The sequence below is a fragment of the Ochlerotatus camptorhynchus genome, unplaced genomic scaffold (assembly GCF_037179485.1).
Source record: "Ochlerotatus camptorhynchus isolate MF236.1 unplaced genomic scaffold, CSIRO-AGI_Acam_v1.1 ptg000266l, whole genome shotgun sequence".
Taxonomy (NCBI): domain Eukaryota; kingdom Metazoa; phylum Arthropoda; class Insecta; order Diptera; family Culicidae; genus Ochlerotatus; species Ochlerotatus camptorhynchus.
In genome coordinates this window covers 1,722,953-1,750,773 of record NW_027040756.1, presented here as the reverse complement: position 1 = coordinate 1,750,773, position 27,821 = coordinate 1,722,953, and the positions used below count along the sequence as shown (strand labels likewise).

The 27,821-nt window shown below is 38.4% G+C and overlaps 1 protein-coding gene across 10 annotated transcripts in view; it reads right to left on the bottom strand.

The window, feature by feature from the left end:
• cpx (complexin) overlaps positions 1 to 27,821 on the bottom strand; it is a 1,092,625-nt gene that overhangs the window by 183,155 nt on the left and 881,649 nt on the right. For 8 of the 10 annotated variants that reach the window (XM_065227124.1, XM_065227123.1, XM_065227122.1 and 5 more), the window contains one exon: positions 22,246 to 22,412. In XM_065227124.1, the coding sequence (XP_065083196.1) occupies positions 22,246 to 22,412 (167 nt within the window). The remainder of the gene's footprint in view (positions 1 to 22,245; positions 22,413 to 27,821) is intronic. The other 2 variants (XM_065227129.1, XM_065227132.1) reach the window with 1 other exon arrangement.

Here is a 27,821-nt window from a genome sequence, read left to right as displayed (position 1 = left end):
GGGTGGTAATGTACAGACCGGCAGTCGGGCCAAAAAGCCTGCATGCCGTATCGAACGACAACGGCCAACGATGCGTGAACTTTGCAGCCTCGCGGGGTATGGTAGTCCGAAGTACCTTTTTCCCCCGCAAGGATACCCACAAAGCCACCTGAAGATCACCTGACCAACACACAGAAAACCAAATGGAATACGTTGTAATCGACGGGAAATTCTTCTTCGACATTATCAACGTCCGCACGGACCGCAGTGCGAACATAGATTCGGACCACTACCTAGTTGCAGTATGCATGCGCTCAAAACTCTCGACGGTGCATAACATCCGTCGAAGTCGAACGCTGGGACCCAACATTGAGCAATTTTGGGACGCCTGAGTTGCCCAGGATTACGGGCAGCAGCTGGAAGCCGCACTGCCCACGGAAGAGCAGCTTGGAGCAGCTACTCTTGAAGATGGCCGGAGAAACATACGTTCTACCATAGGTAGTACTGCTGCAGCGGCACTAGGTACTGCGATACTGGACCGAAGAAATGACTGGTTTGACGGCGAATGCCAACTGTTAAGCTGGGTTTAGACTAGGCAAGTCAAATGATCAACTCAGTTGAATTCAATTGGCTTGAAAAGTTGAGCCTGGTTCAACTTTTTTCAATTCAAGTGAGTTGATCAAGTCAGTTGAATGGCATGGTTTGCAGGTTCAATTCGCGTTCAAGTCAGTTGAATTCAACTATCTTGATCAATTGATTTGCCCTGTCTAAACCCAGCTTTAAGCTACACGACACAATCGATCGAGATCAGCTATGGCAGAATATGCACGAGTACGGATTTCCGGATAAACTGACGCAAATGATCAAGGCGACGATGGATCGGGTGATGTGCGTTGTTCAAGTATCGGAGACACTCTCGAGTTCCTTTGAATCTCGAAGGGGGTTACGGCAAGGTGATGGACTTTCATGTCTGCTATTCAACATCGCGTTAGAAGGTGTGATCAGAAGAGCTGGGATAGACACAAATGGATGGCACGATCTTCAGGAAGTCCATCCAGCTTCTTGGCTTCACCGATGACATCGACATCATGGCACGGAACTTTGAGACGATGGCGGAAACGTACATCAGACTGAAGGGTGAAGCTAGGTGGATTGGACTTGTCATCAACGCATCGAAGACGAAATACATGAAAGGAAGAGGTTCTAGGGAAGACAGTGTTAGCCTCCCACCCCGAGTTTAGATTGACGGTGACGAAATCGAGGTGGTCGACGAGATCGTGTATTTGAGCTCGTTTAGTTACCGCCGAAAATGATACAGAGCTGGCAGAGAAATTCAAAGACGCATAATGGCGGGGAATCGTGCCTAATTTGGACTCCGGAGGACGCTCCGGTCGAATAAAAACCGCCGCCGCACGAAGTTGACTATCTACAAGACGCTGATTAGACTGGTGGTCCTCTACGGTCACGAGACCTGGACTATGCTTGTGGAGGGCTGACGGAAGGTGTTGCGTACCATCTACGGTGGAGTGCAGATTAATGACTGAACGTGGCGGAGGCGAATGAACCACGAATTGCACCAGCTTCTGGGAGAACCATCCATCGTCCACATTGCAAAAATTGGGCGACTACGGTGGGCTGGTTACGTTGTAAGAATGCCGCACGACGACCCAGTGAAAATTGTTCTAGAAAGCGACCCAACAGGAACAAGAAGAAGAGACGCGCAGCGGGCAAGGTGGATCGACCAAGTAGAAGGCGACCTGCGGAACCATCGCAGACTACGAGGCTGGTGAAGTGTGGCCATGGATCGAGTACTACTCGAGACGACTTCTTCGGACAGCAGAGGACAATAAGGCCTTAGCCTGATTGGTGAGGTAAGTAGTTTTAATGAGAGGAACTAAATTGTTTATACATTCCTTAATTACATTCAAAAGAGCGCATAGATTTGTGTTGGACGGGGATGCACAATTGGGGGGCCTCCTTTAGCTCAGTCAGTAAAGGCAGTTACAAAGCGTTCCATGCTGGAGTAGACTGGTTTCGATTCCCGGTCCGGTCTAGGAATTTATTGGGGTGGAAAGTTTCTCGACTTCCCTGGGCATACAGAATGATTGTACTTGCCACGCAATCATGCTATTGCAGAAATGTTGCAGGCATCGAAAGCTCTTAGTAAATAACGGTGGAAGTGCATCTAGAACACTACACCGTTCGAAAAATACATGTAACTTTCTGCGAGATATAGCGCACATAAAATTAACGCTAGATTTGACAAAAATTTAAGCGATATTTCGTGTAAATTTAAGCGCAATATCGCATAAATTAGCAATATTGTATGCAAGTTTGTAAACGATTTCGCTGTTTATGCCAAGTATAGCTCAACATTAAACGCAGGGAGATTTTACGCGATAGTTAAGATTCAGAATTTTTTTCTGTGTAAGTTTAAAGCAATTAGCTTGAAATGCGAAGAAGAAGAAGAAGAAGAAGAAGAAGAAGAAGCGCACAATGAAAATTTCTTAAGCGACCAGTAGAGCTGCACCGAGTAGCCGATGGTCAATGGCCGAATACCGAATACATGCTCTATGCATTACTCGGTGAACCGAATATTCCGCCGAATACTTGAATAACCACCAGACTATTTTTTGCTGCATTTGTAAACAAACCGTTCTGTGACCCTTTCATCACAATGCAAAGGCTGCTCACGCAAACCAGCACCATCATCGGGTAGGCGAAAGTATCCCCTATGGACAAGAGCATTAGTACAATTTTTTTTACAAATTCTGATAGGCCCTTTTCCATTGTTTATCCAGATATGATAAGCCATGGTTAAAATTTCCCATGAGAAAAAAAATTAACTCGCTTGTAGCTTTTATTTGAATGTCCAATTTTATCTCAGTGTCAGGAAATGTCAAAATTTTGCGCGCAGACTGCTTGTTGCTCGCGCTGAAGTTTCCGTCGTTATCGAAGTTTTCAATTTTCAAATCCGGAAAAAATAGTAAAAAGCCTTCATAAGTTTGGGAATATTTCCAAGAAACCGACGCAATCTCCCGCGGTGGAATTGATAAGAATGCAACGAACTCGGCGATGATTAATCATTTGAAACTGCATCCGAAACTTCACGAAGCATACCGCGCTAGGGAATTGGAACGAAAATCATCGAAATCCAAGGATGGACTTACTCAAACGGCAATAAAGCAATGTTTGCGGGCAGCGGTGCTGGTGGTGTAGAGGTAAGCGTGATTACCTCTCACCCCAGCAGGCCTGGGTTCAATCCCAGTCGGCGCCGCCGGGATGTTCTGAGGCATAACATCTCTGATCACGCCTTCCTTCGGATGGGAAGTAAAGCCGTTGGTCCCCGGTACATGAGTTGATGGGTCGATAGCTAGGGTCCAGGTGTGGGAGCTGCCTTCCTGGCGTCAGCACGGAAAACAAGATCGACGGAAAAAAACAACCCAAAGGAAAAAAAATGTTTGCGGGCAGCAGAAAAATGGGATCCTAAATCTGGTAAAGCTAAAAAAGTTACCAGTGGTGGATTGCTGAGATAATTGCATTGAATATTCAGTTACTTTCGATGGTGAAGAACGAAGGTTTTCGTCAATTAATGGCAACAGTGCAGCCGAAATATCAGGTAAGTTAAACACATCACAATTTGTATGTGACTATAAATTATTTGCTTGTTTTGAATATTCATAGCCGCAAGCTTTTCTCCACGGTGATTCTACGCGATATTTTTGCAAAATGCAGATGAACGATACAGGAACTACTGCCTCGAAAAAGGATTGATTTCATGTTCTACAGACATTTGGTCTTCGCCAAGCAACAGAGTACATGTGAATTCACATGAAATATTGGCTGAATGGAACATACCTGCCCCAATTGTGCATCTCGTTCTAACGCTCCCAACATGATTAAAGGATTGGACACGGCGGAGTTGCCAAATGCCGCTTACAGCTGGGAGCTTTTGACGCCCTCGAGTGCCAGAAATCGGTAAGAGATTTGGTTACTAAATCTCGTTACAACGTAACCCATTTCGACTATAGATACTATAGATTCCATAGAGCTGTGGAAGCAACTAAGGAATCGTTGCGCCGTAACCTTAAGGGGGTATTCCCGATCTTTTTTTTTTTCAAAAAATCAATTTTTTTTTTTCACGTTTTTTTGTACTTTAGGCTATATACTTTCATCCCCCCAAGCCGTTTTCCGATCAGCGAATTCGGTGTCCAGGCATAGCTGACTAATGGTAAGAACCCCCAAATGGTTTTAACTAAAGTCAAAACTTTAAACGCGTTTTTCTCGAAACCATATTTTTTTTATCGGGCGAAGATTTTTCTCAGAAACTATAAGAGATATTGACTTGAATCTTTGCGCATTTTGTTCCTTATTAAATTCTTTGGAGCTTCTCTCACTTTCAGCCAAAAATATTAACATTTAACATTGTTTGAAGCACCTTAAAGCTGCGAAAAAGCGGGCTAAAAATCGCCTGTTTTTTCATATGGCCGCCATTTTGTTAATTTGCAAGATTTTTTGCTGCCAACGGGAGAAGCTCCAGAGAATCTTATGCAGATTATTAATTTCATCACGAAATCTGTTTCAGATGAAGCCGTTCCAGAGAAAAGTCTTCGCCCGTCCAGGCGTTTGCGGCGAACAGGGGTCTGTTTGCCGCCATTTTGTGACGTCAATAATGTCTTTTTTTATGTCGAAAAAAATTTATTTGTAAACTTTAATGTTCAAGAAACAAGAATCCCAAAGAGTTAGGCGCATTACTATTCATTTTCCTTGAAAAAAAAAATTAATTGAAAAACAGGCCGAAAAAAGGCAAAAGATTGGGAATACCCCCTTAAGTCGCGCTTCAAGAATACAACACAGGAGAACATTTTCACATACGCTACAGTCATCGATCCAAGATTCAAACTGAATTTCATGTCGGAAAGTGCGAGTGATGCCCTGAAAGATCAGATTATTGCAGAAATCACCGGGAACGACTAGCAGCCTGAGCAGGCATCAAAATTATCTGATAAATGGTGATAATATCATCTATCAGATAGAGGCCTATCACAGTGATAGGTTTCTATCTGATAGATTCTCTCTCAGTCTATCATGATAGAACCCCTATCCCATCTTTGATACTATCATGATAGAAAAAATGATAGGTAGACTCAATGATGGGATAGGACAGATAGAAACAATATCATTTCCTTTAGCTATCATGATATATGGTTCATCTGATAGTTGAACTATCACATGATAGAGATAGGGATTCTTTCTGTATCAATGATAGTTCGAAATAATATGTTTTATAATGGACAACGGACAATTCACCTTCCAAATGGTCAAAATAAAAAACATTCCAATCCGAATCAATATTTATAATTCGGACCGGGGACGAAGTCTAGATGCCGGAAATTGATTTCTATCCTTACAGTATGGGTATATTAAGAACGAGGATGACGTCTAAATACCGGAAATCAATGTTCGCCATCATTTTTAAATCCAAGATGGTGACTTCCGGTTACATTACAATTGTGAAATATTGTTGAATCAAAAACCCTTCAATATGGGTATTTTTGGAATCATGGTGACGTATAGAGAACGGAAATCGATGTCCGACGCCATTTTGAAATCCAAGATGGCAGCTTCTGGGTATCCTAAAATCTGGGAAACATTATCAAATACCCTTCAATATGGATATTTTCGGAATCGTGGTTACGTCTCGAATCCGGAAACCGAAAATACCCATATTGAAGGGTATTTGATAATGTTTTCCAGATTTTATTATAACCAGAACCCGCCATCTTGGATTTCAAAATGGCGTCGGACATCGATATCTTGTCTCTAGACGTCACCACGATTCCGAAAATTCCCATATTGAAGTGTATTTGATAATGTTTCCCAGATTTTATTATAACCAGAAGCCGCCATCTTGGATTTCAACATGGCGTCGGAAATCGATTTCCAGATTCGAGACGTAACCACGATTCCGAAAATATCCATATTGAAGGGTATTTGATAATGTTTCCCAGATTTTAGGATACCCAGAAGCCGCCATCCTGGATTTCAAAAAGGCGTCGGACATCGATTTCCGGTCTCTATGCGTCACCACGATTCCAAAAATACCCATATTGAAGGGTATTTGATAATGTTTCCCAGATTTTATTATAACCAGAAGCCGCCACCTTGGATTTCAAAATGGCGTCGGACATCGATTTCCGGTCTCTATACGTCACCATGATTCCAAAAATACCCATATTTAAGGGTATTTGATAGTGTTTCCCAGATTTTATTACAACCATAAGTCGCCATCTTGGATTTCAAAACGGCGTCGGACATCGATTTCCGGTCTCTATACGTCACCACGATTCCAAAAATACCCATATTGAAGGGTATTTTATAATGTTTCCCAGATTTTATTTCAACCAGAAGCCGCCACCTAGGATTTCAAAATGGCGTCGGACATCGATTTCCGGTCTCTATACGTCACCATGATTCCGAAAATATCCATATTGAAGGGTATTTGATAATGTTTCCCAGATTTTAGGATACCCAGAAGCCGCCATCTTGGATTTCAAAACGGCGTCGGACATCGATTTCCGGTCTCTATACGTCACCACGATTCCAAAAATACCCATATTGAAGGGTATTTTATAATGTTTCCCAGATTTTACACTCAGGTCTTTTTTTACACGGGGGATACCAACCGTGTAAAAAAAAAAACCGTGTAAAAAAAACCTACGAGATTTTGATTTTTCACAAGCTTAAATGTTTTTAAAAAATCAGATTTTGATGCCATTTGTAATTATAGCATGCTATGGTCCATATAGACATATTTTAAAAATTTCTGTATTTACACCAAAAATTGTGATTTTTTTCTAAGTATGTCATTCGATTACCTATAGCTTGAAACGGATAATGTGATTGGAATCAAGTCGATATGTTGTATCGTTGTCGAGAAATCGATAAAAACGTACCGTGTTAATCGTGGAAAACCGTGTAAAAATAACCTTGTAAAAAAACGCGTAAAAAAAACCGTGTAAAAAAAGACTTCAGTGTATTTCAACCAGAAGCCGCCATCTTGGATTTCAAAATGGCATCGGACATCGATTTCCGGTCTCTATACGTCACCACGATTCCGAAAATATCCATATGTTTTGTATAGTTTGTTGTACAAGTTTGGCAGATTCTTATCTGATACAAACCATTTTTCCCACTATGACAGGTTTTTCGGTATGCATGATAATATAAAATGATAGAGATGAAACAGTTTTCCAAAAATGTGATGGAGATACTATACGTCTTAATTGATAATGATAATATCACAAACGTTCTCTCAAAAGATAGGGATGGATAATAACTTCTCCATCATTGATAGGTTCTCTGCTGATAATATCACTCTCACTCCTATCAATGATAGGGATAATACCCTCTATCATCTATCTATCATTTTTTCTACCACTGATAGTATCATTGATAGAAGCAGTTGTGATAGGGACAGAGATAGGTGATAAAGATAGGTGTGAAAATGATAATTGATAGGGATAATTTGGATGTCTGAGCCTGAGCAAACCAGATCAGAGGTTCGTATGCTTCCAATAAGTGCTTCATCAGCAGACAGTTCGACATCAACTGGTTTTAGGAACTGCTTTGTAGAAATCGAGTTTAACGCACACAAAATTGTATATTAGACAAAGACGAGTGTTAACTCAGACTAGCAGGTCGAGCTTGCTCGAAGTAGGCTTTCAAAAAATTCCAAGTACACGGCCGATGTGATCAGCTCAAAATCTAGTGGTTTTCCACTCAAGTTACACATCCAATTCATATTACACTATACACTTCGCTGAAATTACACATCCATTATTTCAAAATCCTTCTAATTGCTTAAAAATTTATCGAAGCATTAATCTCAATCAAGTTGATAATCTCCCCTCCGGGTTATTTGTCCATTAATCAACTGAGCATTTCCAGCCCAAAACGCAAACCGGTTGGTCATGAGTGTTTCCGATTTGAATGAAACATTTCTCACGTGTTCGCTGCTACTAATGGTTGAATTTTTCATTTAAATTAGATTTTTTTCTCCAGAGTAACTTTTGAAAAGGGCGTATAAAAAAATGGATTATTTTTTTTCAAAAAATCATAACTTGAAAATTATTGATCTGATCAAAATGGCATATGAAAAAAAGTTTTAGGTAGTTAAATTATCTTTGCGGAAAAAAATACACTGAAAGAAAAACTTAGTAAATTAGTATTTAAAAAACGTAAAACGATGATTATCTCAAAACACCCCCCCTTCGATCTTCATAATTTTTTTTTTTCAAGAAAACTGAAAAAATGCCCTAATATTTGGTAAAGAGTGTATGCTGGTAACTTTCTTAAAAAAAAATTTATAATTTTTGAAATTTTTGTTGGTTTTTACAAGTTGATGAAATTGCATATTTTTTAGTAAAATAGTAATTTATTTGGATTCTACGCATAATTTTCAAAAACTTTGTATAAAGAAATTTTTTTCCTAAGTCCAGCCGTTCTCAAGTTAATGCAATTTAAAAAAATAATTATGATAATTTTCTACATTTTGGGCCATTTTCAAATGTTAGTCGTGATGTCCAGCAACGAGATGTTTTTCCATGAATATATATTAAAAAACAGACAATTCATTCTCAAATATGGTAGCTGTCAGACTTACCCGTTTCTATTTAGACGCAGCGGAAAAGAAACAAGTTTATAAGTAAATACTCTCAAATATACCCAAATAATCAACAAACCCACTCATGTGCCTTTTTTCTGTCCTCTATTAGTTGTTTACCTGTATAGAATTGTGTATGTCATAACAGAGGCTCAAAACATAAACAGGTAAACAAATATGTTATTAAACCTGTAATTGAGGTAAATTATCTAGGTACTTCTCTGACGTATACCATATTGTGCCTTAAGAGCTCATCCCGCGATATCACAACTACATAAAAAAGCACCCCGTGGAGGCTTCTTACACTCACACCTAAAAAAGTTTGCTATAATCAATTGTACCTAATGAAGATAGGTATAATGTCAACATTGTAATTATTCTGCTACATATATATATATATTGGGACGATCTTCACCTGTTCCATTCAGTTCATCTCTCTTAGCGTTTCAAGTTAAAAAGCAAGTAGTTTTTTATGATGGATAACAATTTCAAGTGTTGTAAACCTCTACCTAAATCAAATTCAAAGCATGACACAGTAGCAGTTCAGTTGTTTATCTCAAAATTATTAGAATTTTTAAAGTTGCAAATAACAGTCCAAAAGTGTATTTTTATGTCAGATGTAGATGTAGATGTAGAAATTGAATGGCATTTTTTTGCAACTTCACACGGCAAAGGTCCTTGTGATGCGATTGGCGGTACCCTTAAGAGAATGGCAACCAGAGCAAGTTTAGCTAAGCAACACGAGCACCCTATAACGAACCCTAAACAACTGTACAACTGGGCAAATAGTCGTAAAGAAGACCTTCAAACAAAAATGTCATTTTGTTATATTTCTACGGAAGAATACAAAAAGGCTGACACGGAATTTGATCCAATTTTTAAGAAAGTGAAACCAATTCCTGGAACTCGAAAATATCATTGCTATATTCCAGTTTCAAACAACCAAATTGCAGTAAAAATATTCTCTAATTCAAACGATACACCCAAATTATTCAATGTATTCAAATAATATGAGTTGTAAAATAAAATAATAAATATATACTGTTTTTTATCTCAACCAATCTTTCATTTGACCACATCAACGTGCTTCTCTTCCGCTGCCTCTAGATAGAAACGGGTAAGTCTAACAGCTACCATATCTGAGAATGAATTGTTTGTTTTTAATATACAATCATGAAATAAAATCTCGTTGCTAGACATCTCGACGAACATTTGAAAATGGCCTAAAATGTTGAAAATTGTTATAATTATATTTTTTTAATTCGCATTAACTTGATAACGGCTGGACTTAGGAAAAAAGTTTTATATGCAAAGTTATTGTAAATTATGCGTTGAGTCCAAATAAATTATTATTTTTCAAAAAAATATGCATTTTCATCAACTTGTAAAAATCAACAAAAATTTAAAAAATTATAGATTTCTTTTTAAGGAAGTTACCAGCATACACTTTTCACGAAATTTAAGGGTATTCCATCAATTTTCTTGAAAAAAAAAATTATGAAGATCGAAGGGGGGGTGTTTTGAGATAATCATCGTTTTACGTTTTTTAAATACTTATTTACTAAGTTTTTCTTTCAGTGTATTTTTTTTTCGCAAAGATAATTTAACTACCTAAAACATTTTCTCATATGCCATTTTGATCAGATCAATAATTTTCAAGTTATGATTTTTTGAAAAAAAAAATAATCCATTTTTTTATACGCCCTTTTCAAAAGTTACTCTGGAGGAAAAAATCATATTTAAATGAAAAATGCAACCATTCGTAGCAGCGAACACGTGAGCAATGTTTCATTCAAATCAGAAGGGGTCGAGACAAAATTGACATTTTTTTTAACGATTTGAGCTAGAAATGCTCCAACTTAACCACAACAAGCTTGAAAAGAATCAAGTCCCATTGAATAATGTCACTTCTCGCATCTTTTCTCCTGACATTTTCCAACTACAATTTTCCCATCATGCTCAACTACATACCGGTTCCTTACCATTTTGTCACGCTAACCACCACCGAGTGTCATTAATCTTCCTGGACAGTAACTGCAATTTCGTAACCCTGATGTCGTCACCCTACTCCACCTCTCCTCCAGCTCTATCCCGAAAAAAAAAACGGTAACGAGCTAATCATCGACCCTTGGCCGGCATTACCCAAAACCCGGATGGCAAATCATCGCTCCTAAACGAAGCTATTATTTCCGGACAGTAGCAGCAGCAGCAGCAGCAGTGCGGCAAAACGATCATTAGGACCCAACGGAAAAACCACTTGCACAAAAACACATACACACACACTAATTCATTCGAACGAACAATTCCCACAAATTAGAACAAGCTTTCGTGTCGAAATGATTCAGTAATGGTTTGCCATAAAAGTGAAGCTTTACCCAGTTACCACGGTCCTGGCTGTGACTTGTCTGCTATTGTGTTCATACGAACATCGAACCGAGAATGGGTATCAAATTTAATGGTGCCAACACGGTGAATCACACTCTGTTTTAGGGGTTAGCTGTTAAATTTTATTGCAAATGATTTCAGCTAAAATTATAATTTGCCTAATCTTGACCGAAAATCCTTCTGCAACTAAGTTGCCAAAAGACATACGATCGGATCCTTATTTTCCCCACCGCGCTTTGTCCGACCAAGCCAAGCGGCGATCAAAGCGAAAGTATTTAAAAATAATTAAAATTCCGGACATTTCCCGGCCTTGAGCGTGCAGTCATTTTCGTATTCCTGCTGCTTCCATCATCCCACAAAGTCCGTATCCTTGCAGAATGGAGGATAACGATTTCCATGGACCCTAAAAAAATAAAATGGAAAAATCCTTCCCGAAAACATAAAGGATTGAGCAACACACCACCACCACCGGTCCACTTTTCCCCTTCATGCAAAATTAATGTTCATAAAACTTTTTAATTGCATGTAAATAAAGTGTGTAGCGACGGTAGAATGAAAATATTTTCACCGGTGAAACAATCGTGCAGAGCAAGTCAGTTGCAGAAAGTTCTTCGCGAGAGACCGTGAGCGGGTTGCGGGATTGTTTGCTCAAACGGGTGTATCCTCAGCTGCCAAGAGCCTACACACCTTTTAGCCTTTTTTTTTAATGCTTCCCTTGTTCGATTCGGTTGGACTCATCCGAAGAGTTTCGTTTTTTTTTCTCGCACTTGGAAGAATATAGACGGGAAAGTGCAATTAAGGGAAAACAGTTGGGTCATAATGGAGCGCACCAGGATGAATGCTAATGATTTGCCTCTCTTGTGCGGGTCGTTGTTGGTCGGTGTTTGTTGTTGGACGGACACACAGTTGACTTTCAGTTTGTTTTGTTGTTGAATTTCATGAACAGCCGGGACAATATGAGCTTGTTGAAATGGAATAATGTGGGCGGGCAGGGACTTCCTGCTTTGTTCGTGCAGCCGGGGATGTTAGTTCCTAATTATGGTTTTATGAGGGTTCGGTACATCATGCTTTAGACTTGTAGAATGTTTTAAAACCTCGATAAAACTTGCAATGCTACTTGGGATATATCTTCGTGGCGCTCAATAATATCATTATGACCACGAAGTTCTGCAGGCTTAACAAAGTCTGAGTTATTGTACGAATCAGGCGAGTCATTGTGGTACCTCATCACATCATGTGGGGCATAAGTTGTATTAGCAAAAAAAATCCGAGGAGCGTACAGTTCAGATTTTGACATTCTACTGGCTCAAAAAAGTTCTGCACGATGTCTCAATTAACTGTTACAATCAGAAGATGTAGCTGTACTAACGAAATATCATAGTTCATTCATCTTCATTTTCATAAGATCTTGAAGTCAATTATGGGAAAATTCATTCACTCGCACAAGCACCACAGAAACAAGATAGTCATCCCTACCTACAAGCAGATTGCTGAACGAGTGTTAATTCTTTCAACCAAGTGACTATCCAGGTAGAATCGAAACTGACTGACAGGGATGCCAGGTGATTTTTTTGACGTAGGAATACGTCTTTAATTTCAATACTTTGTGACAACCGAAAATGGAACATGAAACAAAACTATGAAAGATTTTAAACATTAATAACTCAACTGCCCCTGGACCAATTTCAATAATTTTATCATCAATCGATCAGAAATATATCTACGCATCTTTCGATTGATGATTTTCAACAAGAAGCATTTGAAAAAAATATGATTTCAAGCATTGTTCAATGTACAAATAAAAAGTGATAATTTTATCACTGTTTTCATGAAATAAACGTTCTTCCCAAACCCAGTCGTAAACGCAATCATCACATTAGAATAACCAATTAACTACAACAAAGATGAAGAGCCAAAGGCTAACCAATTGAAATGTTGAAACATAAAAAACCAGAAAATAATTGTTATTGTTACTACTTATAACTATCCTCAACTCATTTTCGCTTCGGGCGGCGTGGTAAGCAGGCAGCAGAAGCAGCATTAGCAGCAGTAGGAAGGTGGTGGCAGGTTAGGCAGTCCACTCTTCTACCTAACAAGCAACAATGACTGGAAAAGGAGGAAAAGGTCTTGGTAAAGAAGGCGCCAAGGTTCTTCGAGGTAACCACCATCCGTCGTCTGGTTCGCCGTGGCGGTGTCAAACGTATCTCCGGTCTGATCTACGAGGTGTGCTGAAGATGTTCCTGGAAAATGTGATCCGTGATGCTGTCACCTACACTGAACACGCCAAGCGTAAGCGGCCATGGATGTGTCATCCAGCGTTGCCAGAATGTTTTAAAGCTTATTTTAAAAAAATCGGTATTTATCGATATGTAATATTTCAATTAATTTTATTTTTTGACGTTTTTGAAAGCGAAAATTTTAATTTTTGGACTATGATCGGAAAATCCCGGAAGAAAACTCCGGGGAATGTTTGAATTAGCTTCTGGAGGAAGCTGAAAACAACATCCAGAGAAAGAAGAACAAAGCTCTCCTGGAGGAAATTTGAGGGAAGTTCTGAGAGAAGACGGAAAAACATCTGCGGATCTTCCAAGGCATAAATTGTGAAACTTCTGGCGAAAATTCAAAGAAACATTCAGAAAAAAATCGGATTTCACATTCAAAGGAAGGCACAAAAGTTTCGGAAATCAGAAATAAATTCCAGCAGTGGCCATATCCAGGGGAAGCCAGAAGAAGCTCGGAAAAATCTTCCATTAGAAGTTACAAAAAACCAACTGGACAAAATTCCAGAACTAGACGAAAGAAATTTCTGGGAGAAGTTTAATTGAACTTCCTGGAGAAGACGGAAGAAACTTCCTGGAGACGCTGGCAGAAACTTCCTAAGGTAGATTGGAAAAAAATCTTGAGAAAGGCGGAAGTCAGAGCGTTAACGGAACAGTCGAAAAAAAACAAGGACATACTTCCGGAAGAAAGAGCTCCTGGTGGGGGATGTTCTAATGATCCAGAAAATTTTCCAAATGGTCATAAAAGTTTTTGGAAGATTCCTGAAATGTACTATTCCATATTTCCTCGGACTGTTTTGGAGTACTCTGATCATATTTGAGATACTTGGAATTTCTCTGATTATAATGAGACTACCGGAATATCTCTTATCAACATTGAAGGTCTCTAGACTTTCTTGAAGATTACGAAATTTCTTAAGCGTTCTCACAATTTTCTTGAATTTATTATAACATCAGCATTGTAGTTCTCTGATTTTTAAAAGTTATCGACACTGCCATTAATAAGCACGGAACTTCCCATAAAATGATCTCCCAATGTGCTAATGTTCATGTAACTTCCCTTACGTTTCTTTAATTTGCATGAGCCCCTCGGAACATTGCTGAAGTTTTCGGAAATTGCCTGAGTTTCTCAGAACTCCTTTAAAGTTTCAGCGATTTCCTTGAAATGTATTGATCTGGCCTGATGTTCTCGGAGCTTCCTAAAGTTCTCTTAATTCTCCTGAAACTAATGAAACTGTCCTGAAAAACATTAAATTTTCCAGAAGATATTTGGACTTGTGAAGTATCTAAAATATGTATGTTTCCTTAAGTTTACTGGAGTTCGCTGGACCAGGATTTAGAATTTTAACAGAAGTTATTGAAACATTCTTTAATTTATGGAAACTTATTCAAAAGCCTGGATTTTTCTGAAGTTTTAGAACTTCTTAAAAGTTCCTGCAGGTAGTGTGGATCCACAATCAAAATCCGGAAGCATCCCTGAAGTTCCGGCCAAGTTGAAAAAAAAAACTGGCGGGAGAAGATGGAAGAATCATTCGAGCGAAGGCTGAAGAAGCTTCCAAAGGAAGTCGAAATAAGTTTCCGAGAGGATTCGAAAAATAATTTACGATGTAAGGTGGAAGAAAGTTCCAGGGGGAAGTTGGAAGAAAGTTCAGGAAGTTAAATAATGTTTAAAAAGTATATCCCGATTCTCCCGGATTTACCAAAAAGAGCCATCGACTGTTTATCGATTCATAGGTAGCCAAAAACGGTGAGGAAATTGAAAAATTCATCAAAAGAGTATCCATAAGACATTTTTGAAGATGATTTTTTTTAGAATTACAAATGCTAAAAAAATTTGAGATATTCAATAAGATACAAGTCTCTTACAATAATTTTCTCCGAAATTCGAGCTTGGGCAGACAATAATCATTTCTATTATTTAAAAAAAAAAAAACGGTATAAATCGGTATTCTGAGGAACCTTATCTGTGTATCGGTATCTAGTTGGGAAATTGGTATAAATACCGATAAATCGGTATATCTGGCAACGCTGGTGTCATCTACGCTTTGAAACGATAGAGATGCACTCTGTATGGTTTCGAAGGTTAAAACATCACCAACCAAGCTTATTACAGTAAAGAGTTGGAGTAGAATTTATCTGTGCCTGTTTGTCCATCTTCAGAACTACACGTTCTCAATGACCACCCCAAATGTTCTCCAGAGTTGTAATCTTGTAAACAAACTTTGGAAGCAGATGCAGGTGCAAGTGGTTTTGATCGATTCACTTTAAAAAAAAGATCTTACAAATTTGGTACGCCTACAATTCAAAAACGGAAAGAGTTAAGATAATAGATGATCGATCAATTAAAAGAACTAAATGCTCTTCACATTTGTTACGTCCACTAGCGATCCTACGTCAAACTTCCGTTCGTGTCTCTACACGGTAAGAAAAAAGTACCCAAAATTGAGTTCCTTTCACTCATCACGTGGCTTCCGTGGGGCTAGGTAAAATTAAGTTAAAGAAGAAAACTCAATTTTGAGTAATCCTGATCATGAATCCACGTTGACCAAGTTGACAAAAAAATAATAAAACGGAGCAGACTGGAACCGAACCACGGACGTTGAGATTACGGAGCCCGTGTGTTGACCAGTCGTCTATCAACGCTTGTGAAAATGAAATGGTTAAAGGCGCATAAGAGCAACCTCAATGAAAATAAACTTATATATGAGTTCATTTATTATTACTCAATAGTTGAGTAAATTTTAAACAACGCCGCTTTTCTGATTCACTCAACGGCGGACCTCAAATGATAGAACCCAACGTTGAGTTTTTTTTTAACTTAATTTTGAGTATTTTTTTCTTATCTTCTATTTTTTTTTGTTAAAGTTTGCGATAACTATGAGAAATGCCTGGGAATTTTCTTATTTGTCTGCAAAACCGTTTTTGACAAACCATGACCGGTATTTATGAATGGTGTCCGGCTTTAGGTCGAATTTTCATTAGACCGAATGGTCATCAGGCTGAATGACTTCCAGCTTACCCAAACTTGAACAAATTTTTGAAGAGCTGCCTTACACAGATATATTTTAAATATTGTAAAAATAAGATATTTTTTCAGACTGTTTGGATGCGGAAATTTTTTTATGAAGTCTCGTACTGCGATTTTTGATTTATCCGGAACAGAAGAAATTTCATACATCCCCTATAAACATGAAAGATTCAAGTTAATTTGTCTTCTTCCAAGCATGAGCAGATATAATTTTACAGGCATTGTGATTTTTTGCAAAACGAATAAAATATGCCATCACATTCATTTTACTTCGTTCAAAAGCTGCTCGATCTTTACTCAGACCAATTCATAGGGTGTCCCGGAAAGTATAAGCACACTTTCAACTCGTCGCCATTTCTACCCGAATGAAGTTTATCAGCTGTTCATCGTTGTGTGTTGTTGTTTATTTATTGCTCAACAAGTTTGTGTGCGCAAGGTGCACCTTTTTTTTTACAAAATCATCGAAATGCGAGGCATTTCCCCGGAAAAGCACAAACAGATCATGCACAAATGGTGCACTATTCCCAACCTATCAGAACGGTAGTTGACGAAAATGGAGGAAGTAAGTATCTGAGCAGTTCAAACCGCCATCCGAAAGTTCGGTGAAGAAGTAACATTCGAGGACACATCGGAATTGTGACCGGTGTGTGGTGTGTGTGTGTGTGTGTGTGTATTCCCTCTAACTCCCACTGGCCGGCAGTGTTATTATGGAAGAACTCTCTCTACAATGTCGCATTTATGGTCATTGTAGACAGCTTTAGTCCGGGAGTTAGAAAGTGGTAGCTCTATTGCAGATCCAGCAACCCATTTCAGAATGTCTGGAGAGTCACGCCCATTCCGAGGCTACTTTCACTTACAATAAGCCCATCTATGCATCACTATTATTAAATGGATATTGGTCTTACAAACACGCTTCCAGGTTCGAAAATATTCATTTCAAACCTGGCACGTATTTAGTTTAAGGAAATCGAGTGGTACGATGCAAACAACGTGGTTGTGGTACCCAAAGATCACAACCCTCCCAACAGCCCAGAACTCCACCCTATCGAACGGTATTGAGCCTTGGTCAAACGGAGTCTCAAAAAAACTAATAAATTCATGGAAAACGAGCAGCAGTTTAAATCTAACTGGCGTTCGGTGGCGAATAAGGTCGATGAGACCACCCAAGAAACAATCCAGTAACCATTTAGCATCCACTCTGATTTATGGTGGTTTTATAACGGCAATGAACAATCCAATTAGTTTAAAAATAGCATTTCAAAGTGTAAAACATTCCTGCTTAGTAATTCAGCTTTTTACTGTTTTAAAAACCTTTTATAGTCTGGCAAGAAAGTCAAAAACTGTCTCGTTTTAAAAATAAATTTAAAACAGTTATCAATCCCTCCTTAAAACTGTTCGTTAATTCAAGCATAAACGTCATTAGCTATTGTTTATTAATGTCTTTATAAAATACTTTATAAACGTGTTCTATCATTATAAAAGCAACCATAAAACAATTAGGTATTGCATTAGAGCAAAAAGCATTCATTGTTGCTTTTTAGGCTTTTTAAAGTGCATCATTAACTCCCCAATTACTCTGTTTACAAATTGAGCTTAAAAGATGGTTTTCATAGTTAATAAATGCCAAATTTATGACAAGGAAATCTCGAAGGATAGACGAAGTAGGATGAAAAATTCAAGTCGATTTCAGCAAAATTTACTTCTTTAGAAGAACCAGCACACCATCAACGACTGAACATCTGGCGGAGAAGAGTAAAGTGAGCGTGGCCCTCGAATTCATCAATCTTTGTCGAAAGTTTTAAAACATACCAGCCTTCTCTAGATCTTGCTAATAGATGACAATCGAAATAACAACCGACAGCAAACCACTGCACTGTTAGTTAGCGGAGATTAGCTGGTTTCCGATCCATAGCAGCGATTTTATTCGGCGAAAGAATCAACTTTTCGAACATTTCATTCAAGCGTACATCCCTGCATCGTTGGATGGTGCACTTCTGTAACCATCCGGAAGAAGGGGATCTTTTTCGGGCACGATTGCGCTTCCAGCTGTTCGAAATGCGAAATGTTGTAGAACAGTATCGCAAACTATCTGAGTAACTGCTCCCAATCCATCGGGATAAAACCGCCTGGAAGAATCCTGGATCTCACAGCGCAACTACCGAAAGATAAACAAACTTTGACGTTTAACTTTTTGCAGGCAACTTTGCCTCCATAAATGCTGCCATAAATCTGAACGGGTTAGGATCAAGCAAAATGGCTTTAGATAAATACAATTCAGCCTGCAAGTTTTCTTCATAAAAGCCATTTTAAAACCTTATTAATTTGTTAAGGAATTCTTGAAAGCTAAACAACTTTTTCGCAAATGACCCATGAAAATCAACTTTTATGCCACCGCCCTGTTACAATTAGTTTGCTTGTTTTTTACAATCTTCGATTTGCAATCAATATTTCCTTAGATATAACTTTATTTTGGTAAATTTAGCAATGAGAAAACGTTTAAATGCAAAAATAATAAAAAAAAGTCTCGGCCAAGCTCGATCTGAAGAATATACATTTTTTTCAATGTTAAATAATTAGTCAAATCGACGTTTTACGAGGGTGGACTTAATTTTTTCGATGTTTTCACGTACATTTCACATAAAATTTTATAGGGCACTTAAAACTAAGCCACTTAATGAGATTTTTATACCATCAGTTTCTATTTTAATTATTTTGATAAGATCGGATTCATAAATCCTTTTCTATCTTGATTGATGCTTTCCTAGTGGATTCAGCATGCGGCTAGGGAAAATAGCTCGGAAAGGGTTTTTATTGTTGCTAAATAGCTTTTATTGTAGCTTTCAAATGGTTCTCAATGCGTTCGTCATACAACCTTTTGCAGTAAATCAATCTTGAAGAGCTTCGAGAATACACCCTTCAGAGCCTTCTCCAGGGTGGGCCAACTAGCCATATTCTAGTCTTAATGAGGTTTTGGTGAATGCATTAATGACAAAATAGCCTTGACCAGGGTTTTATGAATGTTGTTTTATAGTTGCTTTGTAGTATTTCATAAAACTTAAAATGTTACTTGGGCACTGTGCAAAATTGAATGGAAGGCGTTAAGCGGACGGTACGGCAGTTCGGATTTGGCAAATCACAGAAGTGCAGGTTAGTTCGAAAAATGTATGGGGATCTCGTAGAAGATCAAAAAAAAAAAAATAATAATAATAAAATTCCAGCGAACTTCAAAGATTATCAGGACTCTTCGTTTCAGGTAAGTTTAATATCAGAGGATTTTCGAGATGTTCAGGAACATTCGTTGAAAATTTGTGTTATGTTAAGTTCGTAGATGTTGAATTAAAAGATCTTGGAAAAAAAATTAATCTTCGGAGAAGTTCAACGAGCTTCGTAGAAGTTGAGGAAATCTTAAAGACTTATGGGAATTTTGTAGATGTTCAGAGAACTTAGAGGCTATAGGGTATTCTCTCAGATATTCTCCCTAAACGACAGGTTGTTCAGGGAACATTCAAAAGATCTCCAACTAAACGATGATTGCAGTAAAATCCTCTAGATATTTTTTCAATACTTCAGGTGGATCAAGTATTATTCTGTAGATCTATAATAATTCAAAACTACAAACGTCGTTGTTCATGAAGTATTAAGAAGATAATCAGACAACCAGAAGTCGTATACCAGCATACAAATAGAATCGTAAATTGCTACTGATAAAGTCAACATCGCATACAAGAATGAGATGCACCGTATAATGTTTAGGTTTAGTCGCAAAGAATGCAAATTTTCAACCTATTGGCGATGATTCATTTTTGTATCGTGTATCGTATCACAAATAATTTCGAATGAAGTTGTAAGGTTTTTGAAATTGAAATTTTTATTACAGATTAGATTGTAAATTATGTTCACTCAAATTGATGGAAATTAAGCATATCATTTCCCCAGATAATCAAAGGTAGCATAAGAATGTGCACACTAGATTGCATTTGAGTTTGCTTCAAGATAAGACCAATAAGACTTAAGAGCATTCCATCTTGTTGCAATTCACGTTGAAATTAACGCAAAACTACGATCAAAATCAAAAGACCGTAAATGGTTACACCTCTCTATTGCGTGTCATCAAAATATGCGACTATTTGTATAGTAATAAATATGATTGTCATAGGATGTGGAGGAAGGTGCCGTGAAATCTAAACCAACTCAAGATCCAATCGTTAACATAATCTGATGCTTTTCATCAACATCGAAGTCCAAGTAGGCGTTTTGAAGCGTATAATTTATCATTGATATAATCCTCTGTACTAACAAGTTCTTAAATGGTGTAGTGGATTCAGTTCTGGTTTCTGGATACAAAGGTAGAGGTATGGAGACTATCTGCAGGAATAGCTTTTTTTGTTTTATTTATATGGATGATCGTATTTCTGGTATATTGAAATCGGCAAAATCGTTATTGGAAAGCCAGTATAGTATGTATGTATATGGCCTCCACTATGGAACGTATATAACAAATCTGCGCATCTTATACGATTTGCTTGGTTAGTACATCACTGTGTATATCTGGGACTATACGGGCCAAAATGTTGACTGGGTGAGCTAATCGACGATTTCAGTGAAATCCTGGGCATATTTCTTGAAAATATTGTTTGCATTATTAATAATCAACATCAAGAAGGAGCTAATACTTTAAGATCAAATCCTTCATTTCAAATTTGCAAAAATCTTCACCTTTTTATATGCTTCAAATGAAAAAAAGCCTTCGAAAATATCTTTCGATTTCAACATGTCTTCGAAAATCTCCAAAAAAACATGTCTTCAAAATGTTTGCGGGAATAAAAAATGTCTTCACAGAATTTATAATGTCTTCAAAATGAAGACATATTTTCAAATCTGGCATCCCTGCACCCGATTCAGGTTGGAACTGAATCAAAAACAAATTCGGCATTAGAAAAAATCATGTAAATTTAGTAGTTTTTTATGTCAAAGATGGATTCCGTCACTTGTAAAATTAGTTATTTCTAAGTGTGTAGTGTGTGTAGCTATCAGAGGTGGTATCAACATTGGTAAAGCGTGTAAACCGAAGATTGTCTTTTTCGTGATGGAGGAAGTTTCCTCTACCTACAATTTTTGTATCCATGATGGAATTGCTGTTCATGGCTATTCAATATGGAAATGTAAACAATCGAATTTCAAATCTAATCTTAAGCATTTGCAAGTCATCCTATCCTAAAAGTGTCCCCTGAGCGCTGTATGTTTTACAGCCAATTCGACAGCAATTAAAGGGCTCGAGCAGTTTTCGTTCAGTGTACGAGCGTCAATTTTGTCATAAAATTGAGTCATAACAGACGCGAAATTCATCTCAATCAAAAGTAAATTTCGTTGAGTAACGAACTTTTCACTCTCGTAGCACTTAATTTTACATGACATAATCGTTTACGTCTCATCCTTAATGTCGAAGATGGATTACGTCATGTGTGAAATTAGTTATTTATAAGTGTGCTGAACACGTTTATTACGGAAACTTTATCTCATTTTATTCACTCGAACTCACCTCTGTCATCATTTCCCTCAACTCTTATGGGGCGCAGCTTTTCATTGTTAAGGGGAACAGTTTTCCCGTCAAAATATCCTTCAACGAGACAAAACTCCATCCTGTGATGACCATTTTTCACTTCTTTCATCCGTCAGCTATCGTGTGACATATGTTTGTCAGTTTACACAAACTCTAATTAGACACTTCAGCAGACTCAGAAGGAGAACCATACACTTGCGACGGCATGTGACTCTTTCCGTCATCCACGAAACGAAAAAAATAAATAAACCCGTCCGCCTCCTTTTCTTTCCGAAACCGAAAAGTTGGTGATCAAAAGTTAGGTATCAAGAACAAGAACAGTAACAAAATCGCAAGTCACGGTACTCACTTTGTCTCGGATTTCCTGTCGCATCTTCTCCCGCTCCTCCTCCATCTTGCGGTGCTTCTCCTTTCGTCGATCTTCGGCCTCTTTGATCGCCTCCTGGCGTTCGCGCTCGGCCTCCTCCTCCTTCTCTTTGTCGGTCTCATCGTCACCGCCGTCACCGCCTACAGCGCCTGGAAAGGTTGAGCACACATTACAAGGGGGGACACAAATGGGAACGGCACGTGGTGTGCGGGGGGTCGGCGCTATCTCAGACTCGGGGTTGTTGTATAAGTGTGTGTATGTGTGTGGGTATGTAGTAAGAAATAGAGAACAACGCAAATGCATGTCAAAGTGAGCCACACACAGCGTCAGTTGAAGCAGAGATTGTATAGGATGAAAGGTGGCATTACGTCGAGTCGAGGGGTTCAACAACTGACTATGGCTCGGTGGGTATGTGTGACGATGCATTTTCTTCATCTACCATCGACTAATTAAATCGAATGGAAGATTCATGTCAACACTTTTCCCCCAACCGGTCGCTCAGCAGGGTACGTTGAGTAAGAGTGTAATTAGATTACCCCCCGGCGGGGGTGGGAAAGATGTTTCCCATGTTGCTAAGGAGAAGGTGCTTGAATTATAAGAATTTGAATGAAAATGTTAATCCCACTTTCTGGCAGAGGGTGGGTACGGCATGTGAAAATATGATTAAGAGTAATTTGATGATTCAGTTTGCTTAGTAATTCAATTCATCCTGCAGTACGTTGTTCTGGTTAAGCTGGAGGGCTTTCTAATCTCCCCTCGTCAGCTGGGCTTACCAAGAAGGCAATTGTGGTTGATAAACTGTCCTCCGCCGTCAACGTTTCTGTTGAGAAGTCTAAGGGGTGGCAATCCATTAGATACATCGACCTTTTCTACCGTAACGGTACCTGGCGCGAGGAGACGGGTGGCAGTGACAGCCGATTGTCAATTTTTCTTTGGCTCTCTGTACCCGGTGTGAAAAACTACGTGGGAAAAAAGGAAATGTCCGAAAGGGGAATGGCGAAAACGGAACTTTTTTGTTCGCTTTCTGTACATTGCCGGACAAGGTCCGGTGTACAAGGTGACAGTCGGCTATCGTGACAGGACCGGAATTTGTAGAACCGGTTGAGTTTATTTAACTTGCTGTAAGGTAAAATGGCTTGCCAGTTTCTGTTGGGGGTGTATTGTTTCGCGTTCAGGTTGGTTTGATTTATTTTTTTGTGGGACGTTGTAAACTGGGTCAGTAGGAAATGTTTATTATTCAGTGGAAAATTCTTGGGATTTTAACATAGGTCTCATGAATGAGTTGCTTTAATTTGGGGTGCAATGTGTAAATTTTAATGGAAACAAAGTGTCGATTTTCACGGGTCAGATGAATTCAGTACACCCAACCGGGGAAAATGTAAGATTCTATAACAGAAGTGTGCAGAATTAGTAATGTTTCCCGACATGAGCAGTTTCTATTAGCTTATTTTTCGAACACAGTTTGTTTCCCCAAATGCATTGCGTCTAGAAAATCATCTCGAGAAGGTTTTATACAAAATTATGCATTCTGGAAAAAAAAAACTTGCTTGTATGTCATTACAAAAACATTGAAACTTGTGCAGAGGATGTAATAAATCCAACCTTTCATTGGATGTAAGAGACATTTGTTTTACGTGTATCAGTTCATTTATGTTGTTTTCGTTTTTTGCGGGGTAGCATCGGTGTAATGTAAGCACCAAGAAGCGCGAGTCAATGAAAGCCAGTGATGGAAAAGTTCGCGAAAACTCACTATGACTCGCGAACTTTTCCCTTGGTGAACTTCGTGAAATATCGCGAACTTTTCCAACACTGATGAAAGCTAAACCTAATTTGTTGACGCTAGAGTGGAGGAAGCATGAACCCAAGGATGCCAGTAAAAGAAAAAAAAAAAAAGACTGGACAGTTGCTTACCAGCTAAAACGTTAGTTTGAGCACTTCAAACAACTTCTTCAAGTTTTGACCACCAAGCAGCTATCAACACCTCGGCAATGGTGTGGCGTATCACTCGAGTCAACTGTTGGAGATAGAACCAGCTATTCAGAGCATGACATCAGCATATCAGCAGAGATACTCAAAGTTGACCTCATGCTATTCGCACACATGATGCAAAGTCTGCTTTGCCTAATATAGAGCAGTTCCAAGCCAAATGACGAATCGAAAAAAAAACGACCTTCTCCGATTTGCATAAAACGGTGCATAATTGTTTGTTATGGGCAATCCACCGACAAACCGACATGAATGACCATAGCAAAAACAATGAAATTTCTGACCAAAGCACACTACTGACATCTGGCTCAGTGTTCGTGGGAAATATTTAGCTAAGCCATGAACCCGCATGCAAAAGTTATGAATTGGTTCGTGTCTGATCTATTCTGGACAAATAATTTTAATCAATAATCCTTTGGTTTTGACAGTTCGGATCACTGCACATTTTAATCGTAAGTCAGAATTGAGTGTCATGTCGGTTTGTCGGTGGGCAATCATTCACATTTTTGCTAAAACTCGGCCATTATGGACCTTATAATTTTCTTATTTCAAAATGACGTCTTTGACATTTTTCAAAATATTGTAGAACGTAAATGTCACTTGTGATTGAAACCGCATTCTCGTTTTGTTCGAACCGTTTTTCCATACAAAAAAAAAATATATATATATATTTTGTATGAAAAATGCGGTTTGAACCAGGTCTGTCATGGTGATTACTCATGGTCAGGCATGGAAAATCATTTACATTCATTTCGTGCATTCACTTACATTCATTTGCCTCTAACTTTTTTCATTAACAGACTTTCGTAAAATGATGTATGAAGCTTTTGTAGGTTTTATGATTAACTACATTAGGGTAGAGAACTACTTCGGCCTAATCGCTCATTTTGGGCCTATCGAACAGAAAACTTCAAATAAATCCATGATTTCAGAGTTTACAAGTCAATTATGCTTTTGGTAGGATACTTTAGTTAATAAGCTACCGAACGAAGTCAAAGAGAACGCGTGATATGAAGGATTGCATTCTTAATTCCCAAAAACAAAAGAAGCGCTCCGATCGAATCAATTTTTTATCCATCCGATAGGCCGAAGTGGATTCATTGGCGTTTCCATGCCGTTTCAATGCGTTAGGCCGAGTTTAGAATCCGTAGGCCGAGTTTGGCGTCAAGAAGCAGTGTTTGGCTTTTGACAATATCTCAACGATTGGTTTCTCTTTATCAAATCGGAAAATACGGAAAGGTAAAATTTGGAAGCCATTAGTAATAATAACATTTCGTTTGGTGCAAAACTGCGCTCGATTAAGAAAGACTAAGTGCGGGTTGAGCTTAATAGGCCGAAAATGGAGTAGTTAACCCTACCTTTTCAAAAGGTACGACACAATAAACACTTTATCTTCCGCTATCCTGCTCCATCACAACGGGAGCCGCTCTAAGTGGTTTGATTGTATGACAGTATCGCCAACGGGGGGCAGAGCGCTTCCATTGCAGCAATGGACGCAAAACGTGGTCAGCACTCGCACACTTATCATGAAACGGTTCCTTTCCAAAGTTGCCTACACATGGACCAAAAGAACTGCTGATGAAGAACAATGAGGAGGACCACACAATGGTTGCTGCCGAGTAAACATACGATCGCGTGACACACATTGAGAGTGGCCTACTTCTGTCAACAGTCGAGTAAACACTGATGGTTTATTTTGATGTAAGTTGCTAAAAAAAATTTACAGTAAATACATGTTAACATATAATCTAAATATTTAAGATCCGAAACTTTCACAGAATTTCCAAAAACTTCAAGAATGCCTAGAGTTGTCAGGAAGTTAAAAGATCTTTAAGGGCATAAACGACGAAGATCAGAGAGCTCTAAAACGGATTAATTGGCTTAAAAAAACTTTACAGAAATTTTAATAGCTTCAGGAAATGTTTACGAAAGCTTCAGGTATGTTTATAGATCATAAAGAATGACCAAAAAACTTGGTAACACTTCTGAGAACTTAATGGAAGTTCCATGAACATCAGAAACATATGTATAAGAACTCCGAGGAAGTTCCAAAAACTACAAGCTCAATTTTGCATGAACAAGCTCTTATTCAGTTTTCAATGTTTGTTGGGGACTTAAGGACAATTGCAGGAATTTTACAGAAGACTCCAATTCCTGAGAAGTTTTAAGATATTTAGGGAAGCTACGTGAACTTTGGTGTAGTTCCATGAATATCAGAAAAAAATGCGGGAACTTTAGGGAAATTCCAAGAACTTCAGATAAGTTCAAGAACTTCAGTACAGTTTGATTAATTTCAGGAAAACATCAGATCAGTTATTGACAAATTTCAAATCTATTGGCATCACTTGAACCCAGGGTTACTTTCACTCACTTGCTTTAAAAAAAATGTTTTTCAGAATTATGAAATCATTAGATGTTATAATGATAATTAGTACTTGTTAGTTACAAGAAGAGATCGTTAAGTATGTGTTTACTCAAAATACCTGCCAATATTGCTTACAGTGCGTCGCAATCAGTGATTGTATGATTCGTGAGCAATCACTCTGAGTGAACGCTCACGAATCATAAGATCGCTGATTGTGACGCTCTGCAAGCGAAATTGATAGGTTTTATGAGTCAAACACATACTTTACACCCTCTTCTTGTTACTCACAAGTACAACATATCGTTACATCATCTAATTATTTCATAATTAAAAAAAAACATTTTTTTTTTATAGCAAGTGAGTGGAAGCAACCCTGGTTGAAACTACATACTTTAAGAATGCATTCGCTATCAAAAGGTTTAAAACCTATTGATAAAATGCTGAGTAATAATTTATCAAATATTGCCAATTAGCCGATAGACATTTTACCGGAGGCATCGTGTTCGGAGTGTTAACAGAAATTCCGAAAATTGAAAGGAAATTCCAAGCATTTCAGGGAAGTTTCTTGAACAGGCTGCCGAAACACTTTTCTGGAGCAGCTTTGGGCTCTTCTAGGAAGCTTCAAGTCTTCAAGGTCTGAGAACTTCCAGGAAGCCAAAAAAATTACGGAGATGTCCAGGGGACTTGAAGAAACTTGTAAAATCATTAAATAAGTTTCAATAAGTTTAGGGAAGCTAGGTTTAGAGATTTATAGGGAAGCTCAGAGGTCTAAGAGGCAGTTCCAATAATTTCATGAATAATCCGAAAATTTTAGGAAAGACCAGGATAAGTACAACTTAAAAAATTTTCAGGACAGTTCCAAGATAGATTTGATTTGTAGGTTTTATGATTAACTACATCACCTATTCAAAAGGTACGACACAATAAATACTTCATCTTCCGCTATCCAATAAACCTGCTCCATCACAACGGGAGCCGCTTCAAGTGGTTTCATTGTATGACAGTATCGCCAACGGGGGGCAGAGCGCTTCCATTGCAGCAATGGACGCAAAACGTGGTCAGCACTCACACACTAATCACGAAACGGTTCCTTTCCAAAGTCGACGACGCATCGACCGAAAGAACTGCTGATGAAGAGCAATGAGGAAGACCACACAATGGTTGCTGCCGAGTAAACATACACTGTACCAAACCACCGTCCTCTGTT